At 39.1% G+C, this 25,709-nt stretch overlaps 1 protein-coding gene across 1 annotated transcript in view; it reads right to left on the bottom strand.

The window, feature by feature from the left end:
- FAT4 (FAT atypical cadherin 4) overlaps positions 1-25,709 on the bottom strand; it is a 203,997-nt gene that overhangs the window by 84,606 nt on the left and 93,682 nt on the right. The window contains exons 6-8 of the mRNA XM_056803836.1: positions 19,170-20,092; positions 17,379-17,553; positions 1,288-1,468 (exon numbers count right to left, since the gene is read on the bottom strand). Coding sequence (XP_056659814.1) covers positions 1,288-1,468; positions 17,379-17,553; positions 19,170-20,092 — 1,279 coding nt within the window. The remainder of the gene's footprint in view (positions 1-1,287; positions 1,469-17,378; positions 17,554-19,169; positions 20,093-25,709) is intronic.

The following is a 25,709-nucleotide window of genomic DNA, read 5'->3' as shown; positions in this document are numbered from 1 at the left end:
TAGAGGAGAAGATGACACTCCAGTGTTTCTCTGGAAAAGAGCATACTTTGCTAATGTTCAGTTAATCCAAGGCCATTTAATCTCTCCAATTTAGTAAACAAACAACAATAACAAAAAAAAACCTGAGATATGCTAAAGAACATCCAGAGGGTTTCAACCCAAGCAACTGTAGGAATAGGGAATGGTTCATTGGAGAAGAAAAGACTTGGTGGTACTGGAAAGTAGGTTAGAGGAAAAGAGGGCATGATAGAAACCTTCAAATATAGTGAAGAGCTCTATAGTGGAAGAAAAATTAGACTTTTTTCTTCCTTATTCCAAATTGCAGAAAGATAAGCAATAACTAGAATTTGTTTCTAGCCAGATAAGTCAGATTGAAACTTGAAATCAGTCTATCAATAAGCATTTACCAAGAAATAGAGCAGGAAGAAGTTGTAATGGAGAGAGCACCAGGCCTTAAGTCAGGAAGACAAGAGTTCAAATCCAGTTTCAGACATTTACTAGCTAAATGACCTTGAGCAAGTCACTTAGCCTTGATTTCCTCAGTTTCTTTGAATGTAAAAATATGAGCTGGAGAAGGAAATAGAAAATCACTCCAGTATCTTTCTGAGGAAAACCCAAATCAATTTACCAAGAGTCAGAAAGGACTGAAACAACTGAATGACAATAAATACAAAGAAAAGCAACTTCCAATTAATTCTAGAAAAGTGAAACTAGCTAACTCAGAAGACAGTGGGTTTCCCTCTCTGGAAGCCTTCAAACAAAGGCTGGCTGAGCACTCATTAAAGGTTCTGTAGACAGGGCTATCATCCAAATATGAGCTGGTCTTGCTCTCCTAGGTACCTTCCGACTTGGAGATTCCATGATTCATAAAGATACAGTGAACCATATCCATCAGGTCATGTTTAAAGCATGATGTATGACCTGGACTTTTATTCTCACGAGGATAAGACTCTTCTTTTTGCAGAAGGGGAGTAAGTGGTGATTCATAGTAGTATGCTGGAGTCAACTCCAACCTGAGAGCCAACTAACTGTTAAATTTTCTGTACGGGGATTTACACTTTAGAAATAAGCAAATATTACAAATCAGGAATGAACCCATTATTTTGTTGATTTTCTAGAATAAAGAGTGATGGAAAAAATAAACAAATAAAAATCTGGTTAATAAACCAGATTAAATATGTGAGGCATATGCATTTTTTCCAGAAACCTGGTTGTTAAATATATACCACAACCCCCTGGGTGATTAGTAACCAAATAATCCATCAGTCAAAAGGAAAGGGCTCCTACCTGATGACTGCATTTGTTGAGGCATCTGCATCTGAGGCATTAACAAGCAACACATCTGATCCAGTTGGGGCATCTTCTGAAATGGTGGCAGAATACATCTTGTGGGCAAAGGTGGGGATGTTGTCATTGACATCATCAACTATGACATTCACTGTGCCAGTGCCAGTGAGGGCAGGAGACCCTGAAGGAAAAACAGACAAACCAACAAAGGAAAGTCTTAATGTGGAGTTAGTACTCTTGAGAGTGCTAGAAATTTGTCTTAAATGACACGCTTCTGGTTTCTCCTTCTACAGGACATTTCCTCTGCTACCCACCATCTGGAATTTTGTGCTTTATTTCTTCCTTTTCTAGTCTCTAGCTTGCCTCTGAGCTAATGCCACTTCCCAAAAGAGATCTTCTTGATTCCTCCAGTTTCTGTTAGTGTTCCATTCTCAGCCCCACGTCAAAAAAAAAAAAGCAAACGCCTCCAAAAACCCTACTTGAATTTGTTTTCTGTATCCTTTATGTTTGTATCTCTATACATTATTTCCCTCAAAAGAATATTAAGTTCCTTAAGGGCTAGGACAGCTTCATTTATTTTTTCTTTCTATCCCTAGCTTCTAACAGAGTACTTGACACATAGAAGAAACAAATGAAAAGCTTATTGAATTGAATTATGTCACTATTTAATCTGAACATAAAAGCCCAAGTGAACCAATCTACTTATTAGAGATTCTCTATAGATGATATATATAAATATATGTATGAATATATATATATACACACACATATATGATGAACTAGAGCTTAGGAATGGCCTGTCAAAGCAAATCCACCATCACTTATTAACCAATTATAATATGGAGAATCGAGTCATCCCTCTGATTTTTAAAACTAAGTCCCCTTTAACCAAAATATACTTCATCTACATGGCTATTGATCTGTATACTCATGCATATAGTAGCATGTCTAGATAATTATGAGTATTAGAATGGGAATGAAAGGAAGCATGCTGTAGTGGAGAGAGAGCCGGCCTCAGCGTCAGGAAGGCAAAGATTCAAGTCCCTCAACTGTCATGGGGCTGTGTGTATCTGAGGTATTTGTACAGGTATATAGTTGTTGGAGTTGCCCAGTCATTTCAATCATATCCAGCTCTTCATGGCCCCGATTGGGGCTTTCTTGGCAAAGAAAATGTGGTTTGCCATTTCCTTCTCCAACTCATTCTATAGAAGAGGAAACGGAGACAAACAGGATTCAGGGACGTGCCGAGGAGCACCACACTGAGGCCAGATTAGAACTCACAGAGATGAGTCTTCCTAATTCGAGCCCCTGCTCCGAATCCATGCGTAAGTATGTTGTGTATGTGCATACAAATATATATTTCCTTATGGAGAGTTTCCTATACTGATAAAGTCTTAATTTGGTTACCATTGAGAGGAGCATTAAACAAAGAAAAAGCAAGAATCAACAATTTCCAGTATGCTTTGACCCAAGGATTGAAAGTAATGATATTATCTTTGAGTAGATAGTCAGTAGACAGTCTCTCTCTCTGTGTCTCTCTCTTTCTTTCTCTCTCCCTCTCTTCCTCCCTCCCACTCCATGTCCTTCTTGTTTCCCTCTATCTCCTTTTCTTTGCTTCCGTCCATCTGTCTATTCTGTCCTTCTTAGTGACTAAATACAATCTGAAGAGGCCATGTGCCAAAAGAAGGATCAGACCCGACACGATTATAATGTAACTGAGATAAAAATTTTCATTCCTATTGCGGACTTTTTTTTAAAAAGCAGCTTTGTGTCAACTAATGTAGCGTGGTCCTTCGAAGTACTCTTAACTTCTGATCCTTCTGAAGCAACATTCCTCGACTCACTTAGCAGTTTGGAACGGTAAGGTCCCCTTTTGGTTTTGCTCCTTGACATCTCTCCCACACCAAAGTGCTGAGCTCTAGAGGGCTCCAGAAAACAAGCCGATGGAGGAAGAGTTAGCCTAAACCATTGCTTAGGGATTCAGACAACAGAGGGGGTCATCGGCGTAGAGGCCCTTGGTCACTGAAAACATGAGGCTCGAATTAATCCCAAGGCACTTCTGGTGGATCCTAACATGGTAGAGGGCCGTGTGCAGCCTGGGAGAATCTGATCATGATGGATGATATGGGTTGATGCCTGTGAGGGCAGGCTTATGTAGTTTCATCTGGGATTGATTTACAGCAACCAGATGCAATCAGAGCAGGGACAAAAGGCAGCGGTGTGGCTGTGGCGTACATGGGACGTCAACTCACGAGGAGCCCGGGATGTCAGGAGAGCAGCAAAGCTTGCTCGACAGCTGTTGAAATGCCAGTGATTGGGTTAAGACAAGAGGAAAGACAGATGGGAGAGACAGGACATGCAAAAACTCAACTCCACAGCATACGTGGCGTGTGGATTGGGAATGGGGATGCTGCCTCTTGATCCGCACACAAACACGGGCCAGTGGTTAGAAAGCCACTGGGACAATTGGCAGTGAGTGACAGCCACCATTTTAAAGTGATTAGGGATAAACATTTGCTGCACTAGAATAACAGCAAGAGAAGGCATCTATCTCTGTGGCCCCGGCGAGTTTTTCAGCGCTCTGCACCTTTGTTATTTCACTTCATGATAGTTAGAGCTAATAAATAGCAAAGCACTTTGCGTATACAGGGCGTCCCAAGAGTCTCCGTGTAGTGTAAAGCCTTTATATCTTGAAAATGCACTAAGGCTTTTGGAACCCCCAATATGATTCCAGAAGCTCTTTACAACAATCTGTTGAGACAGCTGATTTTATTATGTATTTTTTTGCAGATGGCGATAACTAATAGCTACTATTTAGATAATGTGATAAGCAATTTAAAATATTCTCATTTGAGCCTCACAACAACCCTGGGAGGCAGAGGCTACTATCATTCTCCTCCTACAGATAGGGAATTGAGGCAGACAGAGGTTAAATGACTTATCCAGGATCACACAGGTGGTGACTATCTGATATAAGATTTGAACCCAGTACTTCCTGACTCCTAAGCCAGTGTTCTATCTACCACCTCATTTGACTTCCATAGGATTCATGCTATAACCCAGGAGTTATTTCTATTGCATCTACTAGATATAATTCTAGGTCTTATATGAATTATATTGTATAATTCATGGATCGCTCAAGTCATTCTTCCCAGGGAAGACTTAATTCCAGCATCACTAAAACATGCTTTCATAGCCTGACTACACAATTAAAATTCCACTTAAAATGCTGTATTTAGAGGTTCTAAATGAGAGTTAGCAGAACCTATGGTACAATGAATTAAAATAACATTGACTCAGGTCTGTGACAGGTAAGCAGTGAGGTCTCTCTAGCAACATAAAATCAAATTATAAATAGGAACTGAAAAAAAAAAGGACCAGTTTAGAGAATGAAATGTTCTTCCAAGACAAATATTCCAATGGGAATAACCCAGGAATGCACATCTGTTGACTGTCTGGATTGAACTGCTGGAAGCAGGGGGATTGGCATTGCTTTCTGGGACTTGGGCATAACTTTGGAGTGATTTGTCTTGTGTACTCACTAGACTTTATGCAGAGCTATAAAATACTTTGATTTATTTTTCCAAAGGTGGACCCTTGAATTCAATGCAAACATCCCTCCAGGTCCACACTAGTAACATCCTGAAAAGTGAATACTGCAAAGAGGAGGAAGGGATCCTAGATTCGATCCTGAAGGGTACTTTCAGTTCATTGACTTCAACTACCTTATTTTTTAATAAAATTTTTATTTAACTAATTTAGACTATTATTCCACAATCACATGCATCATGTTTTTTCCCTCCCCCCTCCTGTAGCTATCAAGCAATTCCGCTGGATTTTATACATAGCATTGATCAAGACCTATTTCCATATTCTTGATAATTGCACCAGGGAGATCACTTGGACCAATGGCCTTATTTTACAAATTAGAAGACAGAGGTTCAGAAAAAAGTAGGACCAGCTTCAGTCTCAATAGGGTGAACAATTCTCTTCCAACATTACTCAAGTCCAACATGGGGCCTCTCTGATCCCTTGTCCTTCCTCAGCTGTTGATCCTCTGAGGCCTCAGACCACACCAAAAAATGCTAAACAGCGATTATAAAAATGGGTCTTGACTTCACTACCCAGCAAATCAGGCCATTAGGACTACCTGGAAAAGCTTTTAGTGAGGAGCTCTGCGGAAGCATCAGCACCTCCCTCCCCCATTAAGCTGCCACTTCCGTCCCCTGCACAAGGCTGAGGTTGACCCTGGTACTCCGGCAGATGTTCAAAGCCTCTCATCAGAAATGCTAATGAGTGTAATTTCCCCCTTATGTCCTGATGGCGCTGTCATAGAGGTGCCCCTTGGTTTACCAAGTTGACCCCAAATTCTCAACAGCTCAGCTCCACGATTCTTTTGCCAACCATTAAAGGCAGAGAAATAGGGAGGACTGAATGAATAACTGAGCAAACACACGTCTATAGATATGTAACTCTATAGAAATATACACAGATATGTAGCTTTCCAGTGGAAAATCATGGAACTGGGAGTTTAAAGCCTGATTGTGAGTCACAGCACTTAAAACATGGATGTAACTCTTAATGAGGCAGCTAGGACGCATTAAAAAAATTATTTAGACTATTTTCCATGGTTAAATGACTCTCCTTCCCCTTAGGAAGCTTTTTAAATTTAGAGCGCGGGGACTGGGTTCAGATTCTGTTACTTCCTAAGTGTGAGATCCTAGGACAAATCACTTAACTGTGTGCCTCAGTTGCTTCACCTCTACAATGAGGTTTTTGAAGACCTCAGAGAGCAGCAAGCTAGGGCCAGGGACTAAAGGTGGTCCACTCTTGTTTCCCTAGGGCTCATAAGCAAAGCATTTCTTTTTACATTTTAAAATAGAGCTTTATTGTATTTCAAAAGATGAAATCCACATTGAAAAAGTCAGCTGATGGTCTTTAGTTAATAGTTTGCCCAAGTCTCTGATCCAGTGAGCCAGGAAAAGTCCCAACATGAGACTCAGCTTCCTTGTCTACAAAATAGTGATGGCGACACTTTGTTACTTAATTGATTCCAGGATGCTGTGGGGGGAAAGCACCAAATGTGAACAATCATTATCATTTCGATTATTGTTGTTTTGTTTTCATTGTTATTCAGTCCTGCCAGTCCTAGCTGACTTTTTATGACCCCTTTTGGAGATTTCTTGGCAAAGACTCTGGGGTGGCTGGCCATTCCCTTGTCCAGCTCATTTTACAGATGAGGAAATGAAAGAAAACAGGGTGAAGTGACTTGTCCCGGCTTACCCTGCAATTAAGGGTCTGGGGCTGGATTTGAACTGAGGACTCCCTGACTCCAAGCCTGGTGCTCTATTCCCTGCATCACTTCCCTGCCTCTTTCTTATCCTTTTTATGGAACACAAATTTATTTATTTATTTATTTGTTTATTGAAAATTTTATTTAATTAGTTAATTTGGTAACACAAATTTAAAGGAGACTGGGATAATTTGGTTCTCCTTTGTGTGTTGGGGGCGGGGGGTGGTCGGTGTTATAGACATAACGTTCTGCAGACCTTTGCACAGGCTGCTTTTTAAAATGGAATAAAAGTACTAGAATGTAAGCACATTTTCTGGAGGCTCACTGGAAGTATGCTTGGTACAACTCCCATAGCAGATGAAGCTGCAAGGATAATTGGACCTCATTTTGTCCCCATATGATTTTGATTTATTCTGTTAGGTCTCTATATTCTGAAACCATTTCATTCCATGTAATTTGGAGCTCATAAATAGTTGGTATGGCAACATCTATTTTAAAAGCTGTTTTTAAATGGGGGGGGGGTCAATGTGATGTGAGGGCAATTGTGGGCCACTCTTACATCTGTGGTATCAGCCCATTGCTAATACAATTTATTGCATGAGTTTTCCAGGCTATTCTAAGATCGATATATTTGCAGTCTGTGAATTTGTCATCTGTCATCACATAAGAGGTAGCAAGCTTCTGACATGTAATTCTAGCCTCTTGGTCATGCCTTTCTAAGTCCCTGATAGGAACTCGTTTTTTATAGCCTGTATTATTTTGGTAAATCATCTCTACCATTGCCTTCATAATCCACATTGATCAGAAAATTTCAGGTCCTTAAACAGAAGTCCTTGTCCTACATCACTATCTTCAATCCTCCGTTTCCATTAAAAAACAACAACAAGAACAACAACAAAACAACACCAGGAAACAGCCATATATTGGATGCTTCAGTGTCGTTTGTAGGGATCATTTTCATCCACTAATTCAATAAAAACCAATGTATCGAATCTCAAAGTCTTTAGTGCCTGTATGTCTTCGGTGTAGCTGAAGGGTTTTAGATTTACTAAATCCAAAAGATAATCAGATAACAATGGAGATGGAGTGTTCAGATTTTGTTTTAGTGGAATGACAACATCTATTTATACATCAAGTGGCTAATGAGATGTTTTGTTTCAATTCCTACATCGGTTTGGAAGCCATACTTTATTCTATTGAGGAGATCATGAAAGCTAGGAAGATCCATAATGAACTTAAATGATCTCCTTGAAAAAAATGTTATGTTTTGTATCTGCTGCTTTTGATGGCATGGGATGTTGACAGTTTCAGCAGAAAACATATTTCCCCCATTGGGAAATCAAATCCTCTGTTTTTCACTATATTAGAGTCTATTTTATATATTTGTAGAGCATGAATAAGCCATGAGTTTGGAACCAAGCCAAACATTTTACAATTAATAAAGGCAATAATAAAGTGCTTTTGAGTAGCTTGTTAATACTTGACAAATTGATAGTAAGTTATTCTTTAGACCCCTGAGACTTTCTGGCATACTATTATTGATCCTTGGGAAATATATTCTCTTCTTGTAAATGTTTATAGATTTTTTAATAATATAATCTCTGAATGCTTTGTACAAATAAAGTACATAAACATGCAATTAGCCCATTTGGGGGAGAGTACTGGTATTACTATTTGAGTCTTAAAAAATTATTATTTTACTAAAATGAGTGTGTCATCATGAGATGGAGGTGACCCTGTGTTCTCGACAGATATAACAGAGGTTCCTGGATGTTCTGTCAAGTTGGAAAGTCTTCATGATTGGGGTCTAAGACTGGGTCCTGGGACTATTGTCTGAGGGCTAGTCTAGCTGTGCGAGGGAGAAAATAACCATGTGTGTAGGGAGCAGGACAGGCATCAAAAGACAGGGAAAGAAAGAAATGAGAAAGGTTAGGCACAGGGGTGGGGACCATCTGCTAAAGAAGATGGAAAAAGATCAACTGTCCATGGAGAGATATTTCCCTTGGCAAGGAAATGGACCACCTCTTCATGTGAGAATGGAATAAAGAAGAAGATATTTGCTAGAGGGATGTGAGATGAGAAGGAGGGATGAAAAAGGGGAAACAAAGGTATTTCCATGCCCAGATCTGTCATGGAATCTTTCATGTTATTAGTAATTTCATTCTAAACATTTTATTTAAACATAGACTGACCGTCTTGTGCCCTACCAACATTAATCTAATACAACTCATGTTCCTAATTATTTAACATTAGGAGAATCTAGAGTTTTATTTACTATCAGCCTACTTTTAAAAGAAATCTGATTCTAAAATTGAAATTCTTCTAATTTTAGGCTCATTCCTAAAAAATCATTGCTTAAACAGGTACTCATTAAGGAAAAGGGAAAAAAATGCAGTGCTCTTCTTTTCTCTTTTTTTTCATGGCGTTTGGGAGTGGGCTGAGGTGTTGTTCTGAACCCATGATACTATTCATGTAAGCATCTTCTAACGGAAAACTCTCCCCACTACTACAGATCAGCAATGAATCTATAACACAGAATCTGGGCCCTACTAAAAGGCTAGATAACTTGCATATGCTCATATGGCTACTACATGCCAAAGAAAATGAAGCTCTTCCATACTCCAAGGCCAGCCCTCTTAGGCACTAGGCCATACTGCCTCTCATTTACCCATGTTCATATGCAGATTATGAGAAATGATTTTCAAAATCATTATTCTTGTCAAATTTATAGCATCCACAGATGGTATCATGGACGTAGCCCCTGAGTTGGGAGTCCAAAGACCTGGACTGGATTTTTGTCTTGGCTTTTCCATTCAACTAGCTATGGAAGCTTGTTGGCCAAGTCATGAATACCTGAGAGGTATAGCCTAGATGGCCTCTTGAATCTTTCCAGCTACAAAATTATTTGATTCTAGAACATCTGTCGCATTTTGATTTTGGTTTCTCCTGAAATTCTCTTGAAGAAAAATTATCTTTTTGTTGAATTGTTTTTTTTAATGTCTACTTTTCCTCCCCGTTCCCCAGCATACATGTGTACACACACTCACTCTATAACCACCAACACCCCCAGCACCACTCCCAATAACTAGTGCTTGCCATATGGCCTTGTTTTATGGGTCTTACTCTTGTAGTTAAACTTCCTAAAATTGTAAAGGTTGAACGACAAAATTAACTTGCAAACAATGACTTTATAAGGTGTTATGTGCTGTTCAACTATGAGTTTACCTCATGACTGGAAATTTTTAGTATTTCTCAGGAAGAAAAAAAATAACTAGGAAAATATACCTATGTAACATTATGGCTCTGTTTCATTGGATCGTAGATCGAGAGCATGAAGGGACCTGGGAGGCCGCTGAGTCCAACTTGCTCGTTTTACAGACAAGAAAACTGAAGCCAGAGAAAAATGACCGTCTCAAGCATCTGAAGGGGGATATGAGCACAGGAATTTCTGATTCCAAGTTTCAGTGCCTAATCCATACTGCCACATACCAGAAAAGGAAATGCTCACAAGATAATTAAAAACAAACATCACAAGGAGATGTACTGAATAATGCTAAGCCATTTCAAACACATCAAAGCAGATACTTCAGCGACTTGGCCATTCCCTCCTCTATGATACTCAAAACTGAATGCAAACCTTCCATAGTATTCTGACTTTCAGGTTAAATATCAGAATTTGAAAATCAGAGCATGGCCATGATAGAAAGGGACCATTTGGTTTTGAAACTCAAGGGATCAAGAAACATCTTCCAAAGTCATTTGCCTTGAAAGATAGGCCACCCCCTGACCCAGATGACTGGCCAAAGGGTGAGGGTCCTCAATAGAATAAACTTTTTATTTAAAGTTTACCTGCTGAATGTGGTCATTATTTATTCAATGAGAGAGAAGTAGACAAAGAAGCAGGGAATAAAAAATGGCACACAGAGGCTGCTTATTTAGAAATATCATTTGTAGAGAGAAAGCTACGGACATCCAATGGAAGGCAGAAATGGGGCTAAAACATTCTTCCCATAACTACTCTAAATTAAGTCAAGCTCGTAAAATGCTTTAGAGGGTCACTGCATCCTAATACAACCGAACACATCCCAGTAGGTACCCTGTACTTTAGCAGACTGTCAAAGGGATCCAACAACACACACACACACACACACACACACACACACTCAGTCACTAAAAATATTGGACCAGAATGACTTCTAAAGTTCCTTTTAGCTCTCAACCTATGAGCCTATGAGTGCTGCATTGGAAATGGTTCCATTAGATGTTTGTCAAGCACTGATCCTCAGAGATAGCGTGGAGGGATGGGACGAGAGTTTGAGAGAGCTTTCTATAAATTCTGGAAATAGCAAGAAATAATGGAACAAGCATGGAGGCCTTTTAGTAGCATGCTCATTTCACAAATTGCTTCTTCTTTTCTATTCTGATAACAAATCTTCAGAGATCCACATTTTCTTCTGGCAAGGCTTTAGTTGCTTCCCACTAATGTTATCATAAATTTTACTATGATTATTATCTTTGATGTGATTATTTATTGCCTCTATGACTTGCTCTGAAGCCCACTGCTTGATATGGTCATAATTTTGTCTCCATTTTGTTTTGCATCTTTTGTCCATATTTCCTTTCTGCCTTAGTATGTTAATTATATTATACTCTTCAAAGATTGATTATTTCTGATTCCATATACTTGATTATGGTTCCTTTTGCAGGCTAGCACATTATCTGTTTAATATTTATAAAATGGTTATTAGAACCATGTGTAATCTTTAATATTCCCACTTACAAATGGCCAGAGGTCAGTTAAATTGAATGTTCCCAGCAACATGTCTGATACTTTTCCTCTTGTTTATCTTTTTTGTCCATCCCTCTCTGTGCTGCACTTCTTTTGGGCCAACTCTTTCCTCATGCTTATCAGAATTAATACTAAGTTATAATTGTGTCTTAAAGAAGTTGATCTCTTTCCATGTGCTAACATTCCTTCCCTCCCCATCACTTAGTGCGCACACAGACCAGCCAGCCAGATTCATGGGAATACAAATTGAGAGCTGGAAGAGATATTATAGGCTATCAAACTCAATTCTCTCATTTTTTTAGGTGAAGAAACTGAGGCCCAGAGAGAAATAAAGCTATTTGAACTGGCCAGGATCCCACGGTTTATGATTTTCAATGGCTGGGCCCAAGGTTTTCTTTGTTGTTTTTCTTCAAGTCCACTCCTCTATCCATTGTGATTTTTTCTACTTAAACATTCTACATGTGCATACATATCCATGTGTGTGGAATAACAGCTTCTGTGGCAAGAACCACTTAAACTCTCAGTTACCCAGGCAACACTCTACGATGACATCATAGAGGAAAATTGCTGATTTGGGACCCTCAGGGAGGTTTCCACACGGAGAGTTCCTGACACTACTGGAGTCAGAAGTTCAGACATACACACACTTTTAACATCAAGGAATCTAGCCTTTCTTTTTCTCTTAGATAGTCCTCCTTTTTAACGAGATTTTGGTGAGTTCTCTCCACTCGATGCCTCTTCCTTTTTGGTGCAGGTATGACTGCAAATCACTCAAGAACATGCCAACAGAGCTTACTATTAGTCCCTTGGAAGCTGAAATGATTTGATGCATGATCTTAATGACTGACTGTTGTGCCTGTCACCCAAGACCTGATCTGCCCAAGTGGGACGCACAAACACACATTTTTCAGCTTTCACAATTGTTGAAGACCACCTTCAGAGATAGAGAGAGGTGATGGTTTTCCGTGGAGGCAACCTTTCCTATCAATCAGTGTGACGGTCCTTAAAGTAATAAGAGTAAAGGACATGTTTTACATCTATTTACATCACTGGGAAGGGAAGCAAAACTTCAGGCTCACAGAACTGCATGCCTTCCTGATTCCTGGCAAGATATTTAGTTGCTGAATGAAATAAACAGGAACCAGCTTAACATTAGGAAAAGTAATGTTTCACGGTCTCTCCATTGCACCCAGAGATCAATCTTGTTTTGTGAAACTGTACCATTTTTAAGTCAATTCCACCAGAAAACCATTTAGTTTTTAGTTCTCATCTGCTAGGGAGCCAGAGATGGGAACTGTCAATTTGACAGAGATATGGAAGGGCTGTTTTTTTTGTCTTTTTTTATTATGAAATCCCTTAGCACTTTGAAGTTTTTCTGGAAAAAATGTTAGCATTTCAGCTGTCGTTATAATTTTTTTTTATGACTTGCACGAAGGCAGAGCAGCACACATGAGAAAACTTCATTTGTGTCACCTTCATGCTTCCATGAACCATGAAGTAAGTGAGATCACGTGTTCCAGGGCCCTTAAGCAGAACCACAACTGTGCTCCCATCCCTCTCCATGGATGCAAATTATACAAGAGAACACTAATTAGTAAAAGATTGCAGTAATAAATTGAATACGGTTGATTTCATGGCTGATCTTGCCATAATTGGCATTTTTTTCTGCCCCTTACATTCAGGCTTATGTCACCAAAGAAAAAGGCTTGCCTCTGTTCCCATAATCACAAAAGACCAAATAATTGAACACAATACAGTACATGTTCTAATTAATGGCTTATTGGAATTTCTGCTGCTTTGCATATTTCGTTTCGTAGTTACCATGGGAGAAAAATTCTGGCTCTTTGTTTTGGGGTCATTACAATAAAAAAATTATTAAAGTTTAAAGAAAGCTTATACTTGGTAAAAGATAAGGGTGTTTCTTTTAAAAATAGCTAGCATTTATATAGCAATTGAAAATTTTCAAATTGCATTATATATAAATATATGTATGCATAAATACATGTGATATATTTATATAAGTATAAATATTACATTATTTGATTCCCATAATGATCTCTGGAAGTAGGTGCTATTATTGTGCCCATTTTACAGATGAGGAAACTGAGGCATGTGTAGAGGTTAAGTCATTTGCCTATAGTTACACTGCTAGTATATGTTTGAGGCAACATTTAAAAATCATGTCTTTTTGATTTCCAGTCCAGCACTATTCACTAGTCATTAACTTTGTTTGCCTCAGTTTCCTCATCCAGAAAATGAATTGGAGAAAGAAATAGCAAACCACTTTAGAATCTTTGCCAAGAAAATTCCAAATGGGGCCACCAAGAGTCAGACACATCTGAAAAACAACTGAACTATACCAAGAATAACAGGGTATAGGTTGCTGGTCTTGTTGTCAGAATAGCAGACCAGAGTTCAAATCCTACCCTGATCCTTCCTAGGAAGGATTTTGTGAATTTGGAAATGAGGAGCAGATCATTCTGTGAGTCTTGTTTTCCTCTCTCTGAGATGGTGATGAGAACATCAGAGGTATTATGAAGCTCACATCCACCCGTACAGGACACAACATTCTTTCAAGTTCTACAGAAATGTCTGCTCTTAGTAAAAGTGTGATGGGCTCTAATGGGATGCACGGGATGGCTAAAGACTGCAGATGGAAAGCCATCGCTTTAGAAATAATCTGCCCAGCGAGCCGTTGCCTGATATCATCCTTCCTCTAGTGACAGAGTGGCTTTGAATGTTACAGGTTGGCTTGATTATTGAATGTCAGATGCTCTCTTCTGTCGTTATTGGTCAGGGCGATGGAGGGCAATTATGGTGCGTATTTATATGGCGATGTTCATTTGCGTTGCTTTTTGTTAGGAAGGAGGAAGAGAGGAAGGAAGGAAGGAAGCCATTGGCTCTGGAGTCTGGGTTCCAATCCTACCCTTGCTGTTTCCTGACTGTGTGTGATTTGGGGTAGCTCACAGTCTCTCTGAGCCTTCAGTCCTGAACTAGATGGTCTCTGAGTTCCCTCCCAGAATTAACTGTCGATCTGGTTTCCTCTATGGGTGATGATGACTCTAGCCTGGAATCTAGGCCTAGAAGAGCGGAGCGTTTAAGTCTGCTCTTGCAGTGTCAGTAAAGCCAAATCTGGAGAACATGGAAATGAAATGGACCCCGATCTACAGTCATAAGTCATGCCGTGGATGAAGGCGGGGGCTGAACGTCAGCCAGCTTTCCTAGAACTCGGCCCCTTCGGGATAAAACAATAGTATCGACTGCTTCCTGGGAGACTGTCCATTGCCCATCCTTGTGGGCTCTGAAGCACACCCAAAGTGCTATTGAAGAACATTTCTGTGGCCAAGTACTGCCTCCCTCAGAAGAGCCTCCTGTTTACCAAGGCCCAAACCCAGAGCCACGGTTCAACCAAAAGGTGTCCTCGAGACTTGTAAAACTTTACAAACTTCTGAAATGGCATTTTAAGGTTTCCTATTATTAATATATCAAATTTAACCGTGTTGAAAGAGAAACATGTTTAATAAAGCAGATTTATGTTACCTAAGGAGCTCTCGGAATAGCTGAAAGGGACACAGGAGGAACAACTAAGAGCAAGAGCTGATATTTCTCCATCCCAGTGCTTCTGAATCTTGTGTGTGCAAGTGTGTGTGTGTGTGTGTGTGTGTGTGTGTGTGTGTGCGCGTGTGTGTGTGTGATGGATGCTGTGACCGACTGGTGAAGTCCTTGGTCATCTTTAATATTGTGTTCAGTCTCGTTTCAGTCGTGTCCAACTATTTGGAGAAAGATTTCATTTGGAAAACATACTGGAGTGGTTTACCATTTATTTCTCCAGTTCATTGTGTTGATGAGAAAAATGGGGCTAAGTGACCTGACCAGGGTCACATGGCCAATAAGTGTTTGAGGCCACATTTGAACTCAAGAAGATCATTCTTGTGACACCATACATGACATTCCATCTGTGCCACCTGCTTCCCAGATTCCCCTTTTACAGTTGAGGAAATTGGGAAACAAACAAGGTAAACTGGCATTGTTAAACCCAAGTGGACATGGGAGTCACTACAAAAAATGATGAGCATCCCTACAGGCACATATACTTAGTAGAGCAGTGCACTAGATCATGTGCTTGTCTTGAAGGCACAAATGTGAGTTCCAATCCTGATTCAGAGGTATTTTCTGGGTGACCTTAGGCAAGGGAGTTCATCTCTCTTGACTTCAATCCATAAAGCAGGGCTTCAAATTGTGGATCTTTAGGATCCCTTCCAGCTTCTTATCTAGGATCCTCTGGACTTACACCGTCCTCCTTTATGGGTTCTTTGTGTCTCCCTAACAAAGGTGTTGATTTTAAATAGCCTTGCTGAGCAGCTTTACCCCAAGGCCACATGCCTGAGTTGGGAGCTCTTCTGCTCAGTTATCCACAATCAAATACACCTACTGACTATTGGGAAGGATTCAAGGTTCTCCAAACTGCAGGAGGAAAGGGGAGGACAGGGGCGACCTCTCTAGGGAAGCGGATGGGAGACAGGTGCATGATGCAACGATGAAAATGGTTTAATGCTCATTCAGCTCGCGGATGTGGGCTTGGCTCCCACATTGCCTTCTCCCCCTGGGGATTCAGATGGGTTAACAAATGGCTACTTTAAGAGGCAAACACTCTCAGATCATTCAAACACATTCCCAATCTAACGTTATGTTAGTAAGACAATTTCCTCCAACCCAAAGGAGAGCTGTTGAGACAAAGGATGATAGAGAACGAGGACCTCAGAACCTTCAGATCCGTCCAGAAGAGAGGACAGAGCCCATAGCCAGCAATGAGACGCCAAGTGTGCTTTCCTCCGGGCTTCCTCCATGGGAAACCCTTCAAGAAGAGTAGCTGTCTGAGGCTTAAGGGGCTCATTTGTAAATAACACTTGCATGGCTCACTTTAGCTGGGGTAGAGTACAAGCACTGTCCTTGGAAAGCACTATTCAAATACTGAATTTTCAAGGGAAGATTTTTTTAAAGTTTATATCTAATAGGGAAAATATCACTAAAAGGTATTGAATTTTAAAAGTTATCATAAATGACCTTAGACAGTGTGGTAAACACTGAATTTTACATTCAGAAGAGTAGAATCAGTTACTTATTTTCTAGAAGCCACTTTTACTTATCTGAATCTATTTCCTCCTCTAAAAGAAGATGGGATCAAATTGATGATTTGTAGGGTGAATTCAGTGATTTGATGACCTCAAAGGAATAATGACTAGGTGGTTCTAGATCTATGGCTGTAGACATTTATTCTATTCAATGTAAATACTGTGTGAGTTGAACTACCTTTTGGTTAAAGGTTAAGTTCATAACAAATATTTTTTAAGTCTCCAGGGAAAGTCCCTCTTTCACACATACTTTCCCCCTGTTTTATGTTTTGAAAATATGTTATGCAAATCACATCGTACTTGTGTAAAAGTCATCCATATAATATCAGAGACAGGATTCAAACCCAGATCCCTTGGCTTCAACTGCATGCTATGTAACGGGAAATTTTTATTCCAGGCTGAGAAGCAATGAAAAACACATTATTAAAAAAAAATAACACAACGTTCGCTTCTTCCCTTTAGCAATCACAGTTACAAATGTGGAAAGGAACTTTCAGATCATCTTTCTTATCTGACTTATTTTGGAGATGAGGAAACTAACGCCTCACAAAATTAAATGCTTTGGCTGAGATAGTAGCCAGCAAATCTGGGATAAGAACACAGGTCCTTCTGTCCTATCAATCAAAGTGTAGACTCTCCAGACAGTTTTCGACCAGAAGATTATTTTCACGAAATAGATTTTGATCAAATGGAAATATATGTATGTGTCTGTACACACACATACATATGTATGTGATCCATTTATTATACATTTTTAAAAGCCATTTTGAGAATCAAGAATTTAATAAAAATTTTAGGAGGATAATTTTATTGCAGATGAATGAGTTCATGGAATGTTAGGTAAATCTGGGAATGCATTCCAGCCTCATCCACTTACCTGAATCTGTCGCCGTGATCAACAAAATGCATTTCTCCTTAGTTTCTCTATCGAGGCTCTGTATCACTTTGAGTTCCCCACTGGCTGAGAGAATGAAGGCATTATCTTCGTTCCCACCAATGAGCATGTATGTCAGTTTGCTGTTAGGACCTTGGTCATCGTCTCTTGCTACAACCTACAAGAGGGATCAACACGTGAGCCAGCGAACAATGGAGGAAGAGGGGAAGAGAAGGGAAAGAGGAGAGGGAAGGAATATTATCAGAGACAGGGCAGGGGTCTATCCTGAATGAAAAAATGAAAACAATCATTGTAATGGGGGAGGGTTGTGAAGATCAAATGAGATAATGGAGGGTAAGCATTTTGCAAACTTTAAAGTGGTCTATAAATACCAGATAAGAATTACAATCATGGTTATTAAAATTAATAGAAAATAAGTATTAATTTTAAATGCATGATTAAGAATTAATCATGTGCAGTGTCCCTAATTAGGTGATTACTTCATTCTATGAAACTTCGACTACCCTCCTGCTAAGTTCAAGCTATGATTGTGAAGAAATACTTCACTATGCATCTGATGGTGGTCTCCCCTCCATGGAACAAACTATCCCTCCCCAAATAAGTTCATTTCTTCAAAACTCACCACTGTGCGGCAAATTCAATATTTGGCTGACGCAGTGTCCCTCAGTTCCCCTCTGACTGAAGGGATCGAAGGCAGAGTAAGAAACTCTTCCAAATGCCTTCCTTTTAGATGGCAGAAATTCGACTCTTTGGTCACTCTATTTTGCATCTGCTTCCCTGCATGGTTTCAGCTCCACAAAACAAGATTCCCTGCCCCATTCCCTTCCAGGTACCTACTGGTGTTCTCCTAGCAATAGTCCTCTCTTGAAAAAAGTACAAAAATACTCTTTTAAGTTTAATCTAAATTATGCTTTTTTTGTCTTTATGAACAATATAATGGATTAAGGCCTGATTTGTACTCGTTAATTTGTTAATACTCACTATGAAGATTTAATAATTAGTAGTAAGAGCTGGTTCCAGGATATCCCATATTTAAACCTACATACAAAATTCTAGGTATTTTCTATTCAAGTAGAAAATATATTCCTTGAAGGCAGAGATTATTTTATTTTGGGTTCCATATACAAAGGGCTTAGCAAAGTTTGTTGTACGGATTAACTGCTTGGTTTATCTGCTAAATTGGATTTGTCCAATTTAATTCAAATCTATTTTTTTTTATTTAAAGCTCTTAGCTATCATTTTTTAGAAACCAACAATCAGAGAAACATCTGGATATCGTGTATATGTCTATATATACATATGTGTATGTGTGTGGAAACATATATATGTATATGAGAAAAAATCATGAAGGATTTTTAAATAGATTTAAAAAAATTTAATGATTAATTGCTTCTATCTCATATAGGATATAAGTATAGGAGCTACTCATGGCCCAGTTTCCCTATTAATTGACATGGGAACTTTCACCTGCTTCTTTTCCTACCTAACCCAATTCATCCATCCTTAGCCAACCTGTTAACCTCCCATTCTAAGAAGATCACCATTTTGATGCCAAACTTAATTCAGATACTTGATTGGTTTGGTCCATTTTAGTTCAGAACTCTTGAACTCAAGAGATCCACTATCTGCAACCTGTCTAGTAACTGGGCCTAAAGGCCTCTGCTAACCATGAGAGGCATAAGAAAACTCATTTTTGCTTATTTGTTTGCTTGTTTTAGTGGAGGGGGAAATTGTCTTAAAATAAAAATAATTGCTTTATTTAATAGTACTGACCTGAAGAATTGTCTTTGGCAGGGTTCCTAGATTTTCAGGGACGTTGATAGAATATGGTGACAGCTCAAAGACGGGAACAAAATCATTGATATCTAAGAGAATAATTTCCACTGTAGTGGTGTCCATCCGGGGGCTACTGCCTCGATCTACTGACTGAACAGTTAAAGAGTAAGCCGCTTTCTTCTCTCGGTCCAAAGGCTTAGCTACAGAAAGGATCCCTGTCACTGAGTCCATTCTAAACTCATGGTTTTCATTTCCACGGAGGAGGGAATAGCGGACCTGTCCATTGGTCCCTTCATCTCCATCAGCAGCATAGACCTGAACTATATCAGTCCCAGTCAGTGTGTTTTCATCAATCTCCACTTTATATAGGGCTTGTGCAAAAATGGGGTTGTTGTCATTGATATCAAGGATGATGACGGCCACTTCCGTCGATGAAGAGAGAGCTGGTTGGCCTTTGTCAGTGGCTACTATAGTGAGAGTATAATTGGATACCTCTTCCCTGTCTAGTTCCCCTGTGAGTCTCACTTCTCCATCAATGGTCCCAATACTGAACTTGTTTCCCAAAGGGTTCAGTAGAGTATACTCAATATAGCTGTTGGGACCACTGTCTCGATCAGTTGCTTGAGCTTTGAACACAACAGTATCAGTGGGTGTGTTTTCTGGAACATAGGTGAGTTTGGGGGAAATGAAAGTTGGGGCATTATCATTGACATCCAGAAGAATAATAGACACTTGAGCGGTGCTGGTGTAGCTAGAGGCTGAAGGGAGTGGCATATCATGAACCTGAATAACCAGGTTATAGAAGGATTGACTTTCACGGTCCAAAGTCTGCCTGACTTTTAGCACACCATTCTTGTCAACGGTAAACTGACCAAGGCTATCCCCTGAAGTGATGCTGTAAGACAACTGGGAGTTAGGTCCTAAAAGAAAAAAAGAAGGAAAAATTACTTCGTTCAAAGAGGTTAACCCAGGTCATAATAAATATGCTTATTGTTACTTTTGCATTTTTGTTAAATTCTGAACCCAAAGTTGAATAATCATCTCCACTAAATACATACCTGAATCAAAGTAATTAGAGCTTTGATTATACTTGAGACATGCATAATTCGGCTCCCCATAGCATGCTACTTAATAGAGGGTTAAAACACTACTAATAATTTCTAATAAATATATCAGGGGAGAAGAAGCATTCCAGAGTAAAAAACATACATACTAATTCTAATCTTCTTTATTTTTTTATATTGAATTGAAAAAAATCCAATCTTCTTTAACTCTATGACCATGGAAAAACTAGTTGGTCTCAGTTTCCTCATATATTGAACAAGGAAAATAATACCAGTTGTACCCATTTTATAGGGTTGTAATAAAGTTTGAAGGAGATAATATATGCAAAATACCTTATATTGACATAAATTATCCTACTATTTCTTGGTCAGATCCTAGCCTTTAAGGAAGCAATGTTAATAGAAGGCATTTAAAAACCTCAGTAATTTAAGTCTGACACATTTTCAGGATTGTGTAACATAATTTTCTGATGTATAACATGATAAAACTATTTCCTTAAGTAAAATTTTATAAATTCAAGTCATCTTAAATAGTTTCTTTGAATGAAATGTTAGCCGGAAAATTATGTTTTAAAGTGCTTTTTTACTTTAAGAAGCTTCTTCCTTTGTGATGATCATTTCTTAATTTGTTCCTATTTGGATCACATTGTATTGTGTCTTTATTTGAAAGCATTTCAAAATGAATTTTTTTCTATAAAATAATTTTCCAAATGAAAGTTTGACCTATTCTCTGATATCATTTACATAGAGAACTGCCCAGATGAGGAAATTCCATCTCCTATTGGAGGATGATATTTTCTCTCTAACTTATGGTCCTAGGGAACTGCCTAACCACACTGTATTTTGCACAACATCACAAAGTCAGTGCCAACAAGGCAGCTCTCTACCCACTACTTCCTAGTTGCTTCTCTTTTACAAATGAAACCCAATTAATATTTAATCTAACTATTTTGTTTTTAAAAAAGGAAGTAATTGATTAGGTGGAGGAATGGTTGGAGGATGGGGTACTATATAGTACAGAGAAAAGAGCTCTAGATTTGAGATCAGATCTGAGTTTGAATCCTAAGTCTGACATTTATTACCTATGTCATCGTGGGTAAGTCCCCTAGAGTTTTTGTTTCTCAGTTAACTTCTCTTTGAAAGGAGAGAGCTTGGTTAGGTAACTTCGAAGTCCCCTTCCAGGCTTAAACAAAGGAGTGTATGGAAATCCTAAAATGATGAGAAGTTAATTTTTCAGTGGCCATTACATGTATGTAATGAAAGCAGCAAAGAAAGCCTCATCAATTCACACCCAGGGCTGGGGTTTTCTCCTGAGCCTCTGAAACCAGAGGTGCTTGATCTTAAGGATGAAATACTTTGACACTGGCCCTTCAACCACCACACAAATCAAACCCTTGGTGATCACACCAAGAATAACAGCTCTAAATCCTAGAGTATAAAATCCAGCCATTCATTAGAGCTCCAACACTCCATTTCCTCTTAAATACACCTTAATCCAACAGTCCACTCCAACAAGCACTTATTAAGTGCCTACTATGTGCAAGACACTGTAAAATCTGGAACACAAAGCTGAAACAGAATAAATTCCCCTGCCTTTGCCACTACTTATATTCTAATCAAGAAGTTATACGAATAGTCAGGAGGGATGGCATGTGACATTTAAACAAATGAATAAGCAAAAGCAAATTTGAGGAGGGTGAAACAACAACGTGGGAGATTTTGAATTAATTATAAATACCATTCTCTTCTCTGTCTCTCTTTTTGTCTCTGTCTCTTCATCTCTCTAGTTCTTCTGTCTGTCCAATGCTCTCATTCCCTACCCCTTGCCAAGGCATATTATTACACCTCAGAGGCTTTTCCAATATACCCAGACCACTGCCTAATAGAGTACCAGGTAAGTTTAAATGAATGGATACACTCATAAGCAACCAAGGTCATTTTAAAAAGTTTGGGAAAAAATCAAAAGCCCTCTATTCTTTCTAAACCTTGTGAAATTAAGATGATTTGATTTAATGATGGAAAGGACTCATTTTCGGATTGGCTTTTTAAAATCCAACTTAAAAAATCCATTTTAATTTTACAAAAAAAAAATATTACTATGAAAGACCAAATTTACTTGTGATAGGAGGTGATATGAGTTGATCTTTGACAAGTTCACAGATTCAGAGATGAAGGTAAAAAGGAGAGATTTCTAGGCATGGCGGACACACAGAAAACTAGTTATTATTTAGATCATTTGAGTTTAGAGATGAGAGATAGTACATACTATGTGTATGTGCTGTCTACGGAATGGACTATGGAATGGACAATGGACCCAGGAACTAACCTGAAATCCCCTTTACCATGGTAGCACCTTTTTGACAATGAAGATTCCTTCAAGGGGATCTCCATGCTGGAGATAGGCCCAAGGCAATCAAAGCTTGTTCCCCACCTCGATGTGATTGTGACAATCTGAACTTTGCTATGATGCCTCGACTTGGGTGCCTTCTCCCTCCTCCCCCCTTTTCATGTTGTCTTCTTCTCTCAGACTATAAGCTCCTTGAGGGCATGGCTTCCTTCTTTTTGTTTGTATTTCTTTACCCAGCACACAGCACACATAATTGCTTCCTAGATGCTTGTTGTTCAGAATAGGAAATGAGAGAGATCTTGGTTTAAATCCCTCCCTTATACCCTTGATGTGTGGGTGACCACAGCCAAGGCTCTAAGCCCCTTTTCTCATTTATACCTGCTCCGCTGACTTTATAGGATCAAATAAGAAAAATGAAGCATGTAAGGCATTTCGCAAAACTGAAAGTGCTATAAAAAATGTCAGCCGCTTGGATTATTGAGGCAGAAGGAAGTTTGGATAGTCCTCCACCCCAGGAGAAATAACAACAAGCAAAGAAAGCCATAAAAATCTCATTATATTTCCAAGCTGTCTGTGTTTAGGTGGGTGGTCACAACTTGTCCTCAGTATTGATGTATAACAATTGACTATGAAAGGATGACCACCCTGACGCACATAAACGAATTCCTTTGGAAGCCTCTGATGGATTGATAGTGTTATTTCTATTTCACCATTTTGTTTCAAGCTGTGGAGCAGATTTCTGTAGTGAAGACAAGTAATAAAAGGAAAATCGTTGATGCTATTTAGACTCTCTGGGGCTGGATTCTAGAAGCCAAGAGTGAGAAGACCTAGGAAAAATCCCACTTCTTCTACTTGGGCAACTGTCCGTACTTCTCTAGGCCTCAGTTTCTTATTCTGGAAGAGCAAAAAATGGAATAGATGCTTTTGAGGGTACCTTTTCTCTATATATGCATTGTATATGTACACGTGTCCGTACACAACTCCATAATCATATGTATCCATGATTGAACACAGACTTTAGAGTTCTTGATGTTCAACTATATATGAAGAAATTAGCAGCCATAGTTCAGACTGTGAGTCAGTCAACTAGCATTTATCAAATGCCTAATATGTGTCAGGCACTGTGTTAAGATTAGGGATACAAAGAAATTAAAATAGCAAAACAAGAATCTTTTAAATTAAGAATAAACAAATAAATAAAAGTTAAAACAAAGGCAACACAACAGTCCCTGTTCTCAAGGAGCTACCCGTCAAATGAGCAAGACAACAGGCAAAACAACTAGATGAAAGCAAGCTAGATAAAGAGAATTTTAAACCAAAATCTCTTCCGTTTCCTATTCAGAACAACAAGCATCTTAGTCCCAAACTAAAGGCTAGCAAGAATATGACCTGCCCAAAGTCACATAGAAACAATTAACAAAGGAACCTTAGAATCAAGTCTAACTTCAAATGGTGTTCTTTCCACCAAATGGACCATGCAGAAAGTGACTTGTCTGGTATGTACAGGCCAAGCAACTGGCCTGCTTATTGCAGAACATCACTGGCCTGGCCTGGAAGGTCCTCTTCCGGCTCTCTTCTCATGATCTTATAATTTCAAGTTGTTATTGTTGTTTGATCATTTCAATCACGTCTGACATTCGGTGGCCCCATTTGGGGTTTTCCTGGCAAAGATAATGGAATGGTTTACCATTTCCTTCACCAGTTCATTTTACAAATTAGAAAACTGAGGCCAATGGAACTAAGTGACTTGCCTAGGGTCACACAGCTAGGAAGTGTCTGAGGCTAGATTTGAACTCATGAAGATAAGACTTCCCAATTCCAAACACAGTGTTTTATTTAATGTGCTACCTAGCTGCCATGGTCCCAAGTTAATTAACCCCTGTGGATCTCATTTTTCTCATCAGCAAAATGGGGGGATTGAAGATTGGACTCAGTGTTTATGGTCCTTTCCAGCTCTGAGTTTATGATCCAATGAACCCAAGATGGTAGACGTTCTTTAGTAGTGACAAATTCTGAATCTATTTAAATTGTTTATTAATCATCACAATGACATTACTACACAACTCTGGTTATGAGAGTAACTCACTATTTATGTGATATTAAATGAATTCCTTTTCTTTCTTTGAGCCTTAGTTTCCTTATTTGTAAAATGGGGACATGGAACAGACTAAATGAACCCCAAGGTCCCTTTAAGTCATAAATCTAAGCTCTGTGATCTGATATCTCTCAGGTCAGCAATGTGGCCTGTTCTTCAGAGACTCTTTCAAAGCAAAGCAAAGTGCGACCCGTTATCAAGCATCTTTCCTATACCGCCCCCATCCAGTTATTAGCACTAACTTCCTCTGGAAGATATTGTAGGGAAAACTAGAAAAATTATTAGTGTAGGCGTAGTTAGGTGGCTCAGTGGATACAGAGCCAGGCCTAGAGTTAGGAGGTCCTGTGTTCCAATATGCCTTCAAACACTTCCTGCCTCTGTGACCCTGGGGAAGTCACTTCACTCCAATTGTCTAGCCCTTACCACTCTTCTGTCTTGAAATCAATATTCCGTATTGATTCGAAGATGGAAGGTAAAGGTTTAAAAAAATCAGAGTGCGAGTTTTATGGTCCCAAAAGAATGTAAGCTTAAAGAAGGCTTGGATTGTTTCATTATTTTATCCCCAGGGCCTACCACAGAGCCGTGTCCTTATGGGGCATTTGCTATTTTTATTATTACTTGCATTCAGCTAAATTGATGGATATGATACTATTCACTAGATCAAAGGACAGAGACACTTTAGAACATGCCAAAACAGGCATGCACGGAGTCAGAAATTGCTATTTCACTTAACTTGAGGCTACATTAGGTTAGGAATACAAACACCAAAATAAATGGCAAAGGAAAAAGGAATTCCCTGTGTTTGAGTCACATTTGTTCAAGCAAGTGACTCTAGAAGCTGCACTAATTAAAGAAAGAGAGTCTGCAAGCAAGTCAAACCATCAGAGAATGCTTCATAAAATCTTCCATCTCCATATAAGGAAAAGTCAACAAAGGCATGGAATGAACAGCCCTCATCCCATGACTGTAATCGAACCTCTGCAATTATAGGGCAGAGAAGCCTTCTTCTCTCTCTTTCTCTCTTTCTTTCT

This window comes from Monodelphis domestica, chromosome 6 (genome assembly GCF_027887165.1).
Source record: "Monodelphis domestica isolate mMonDom1 chromosome 6, mMonDom1.pri, whole genome shotgun sequence".
NCBI classification, from domain to species: Eukaryota; Metazoa; Chordata; class Mammalia; order Didelphimorphia; family Didelphidae; genus Monodelphis; species Monodelphis domestica.
Note: the sequence above shows the minus strand (reverse complement) of the source record. Positions and strands in the feature narration are given on the sequence as shown.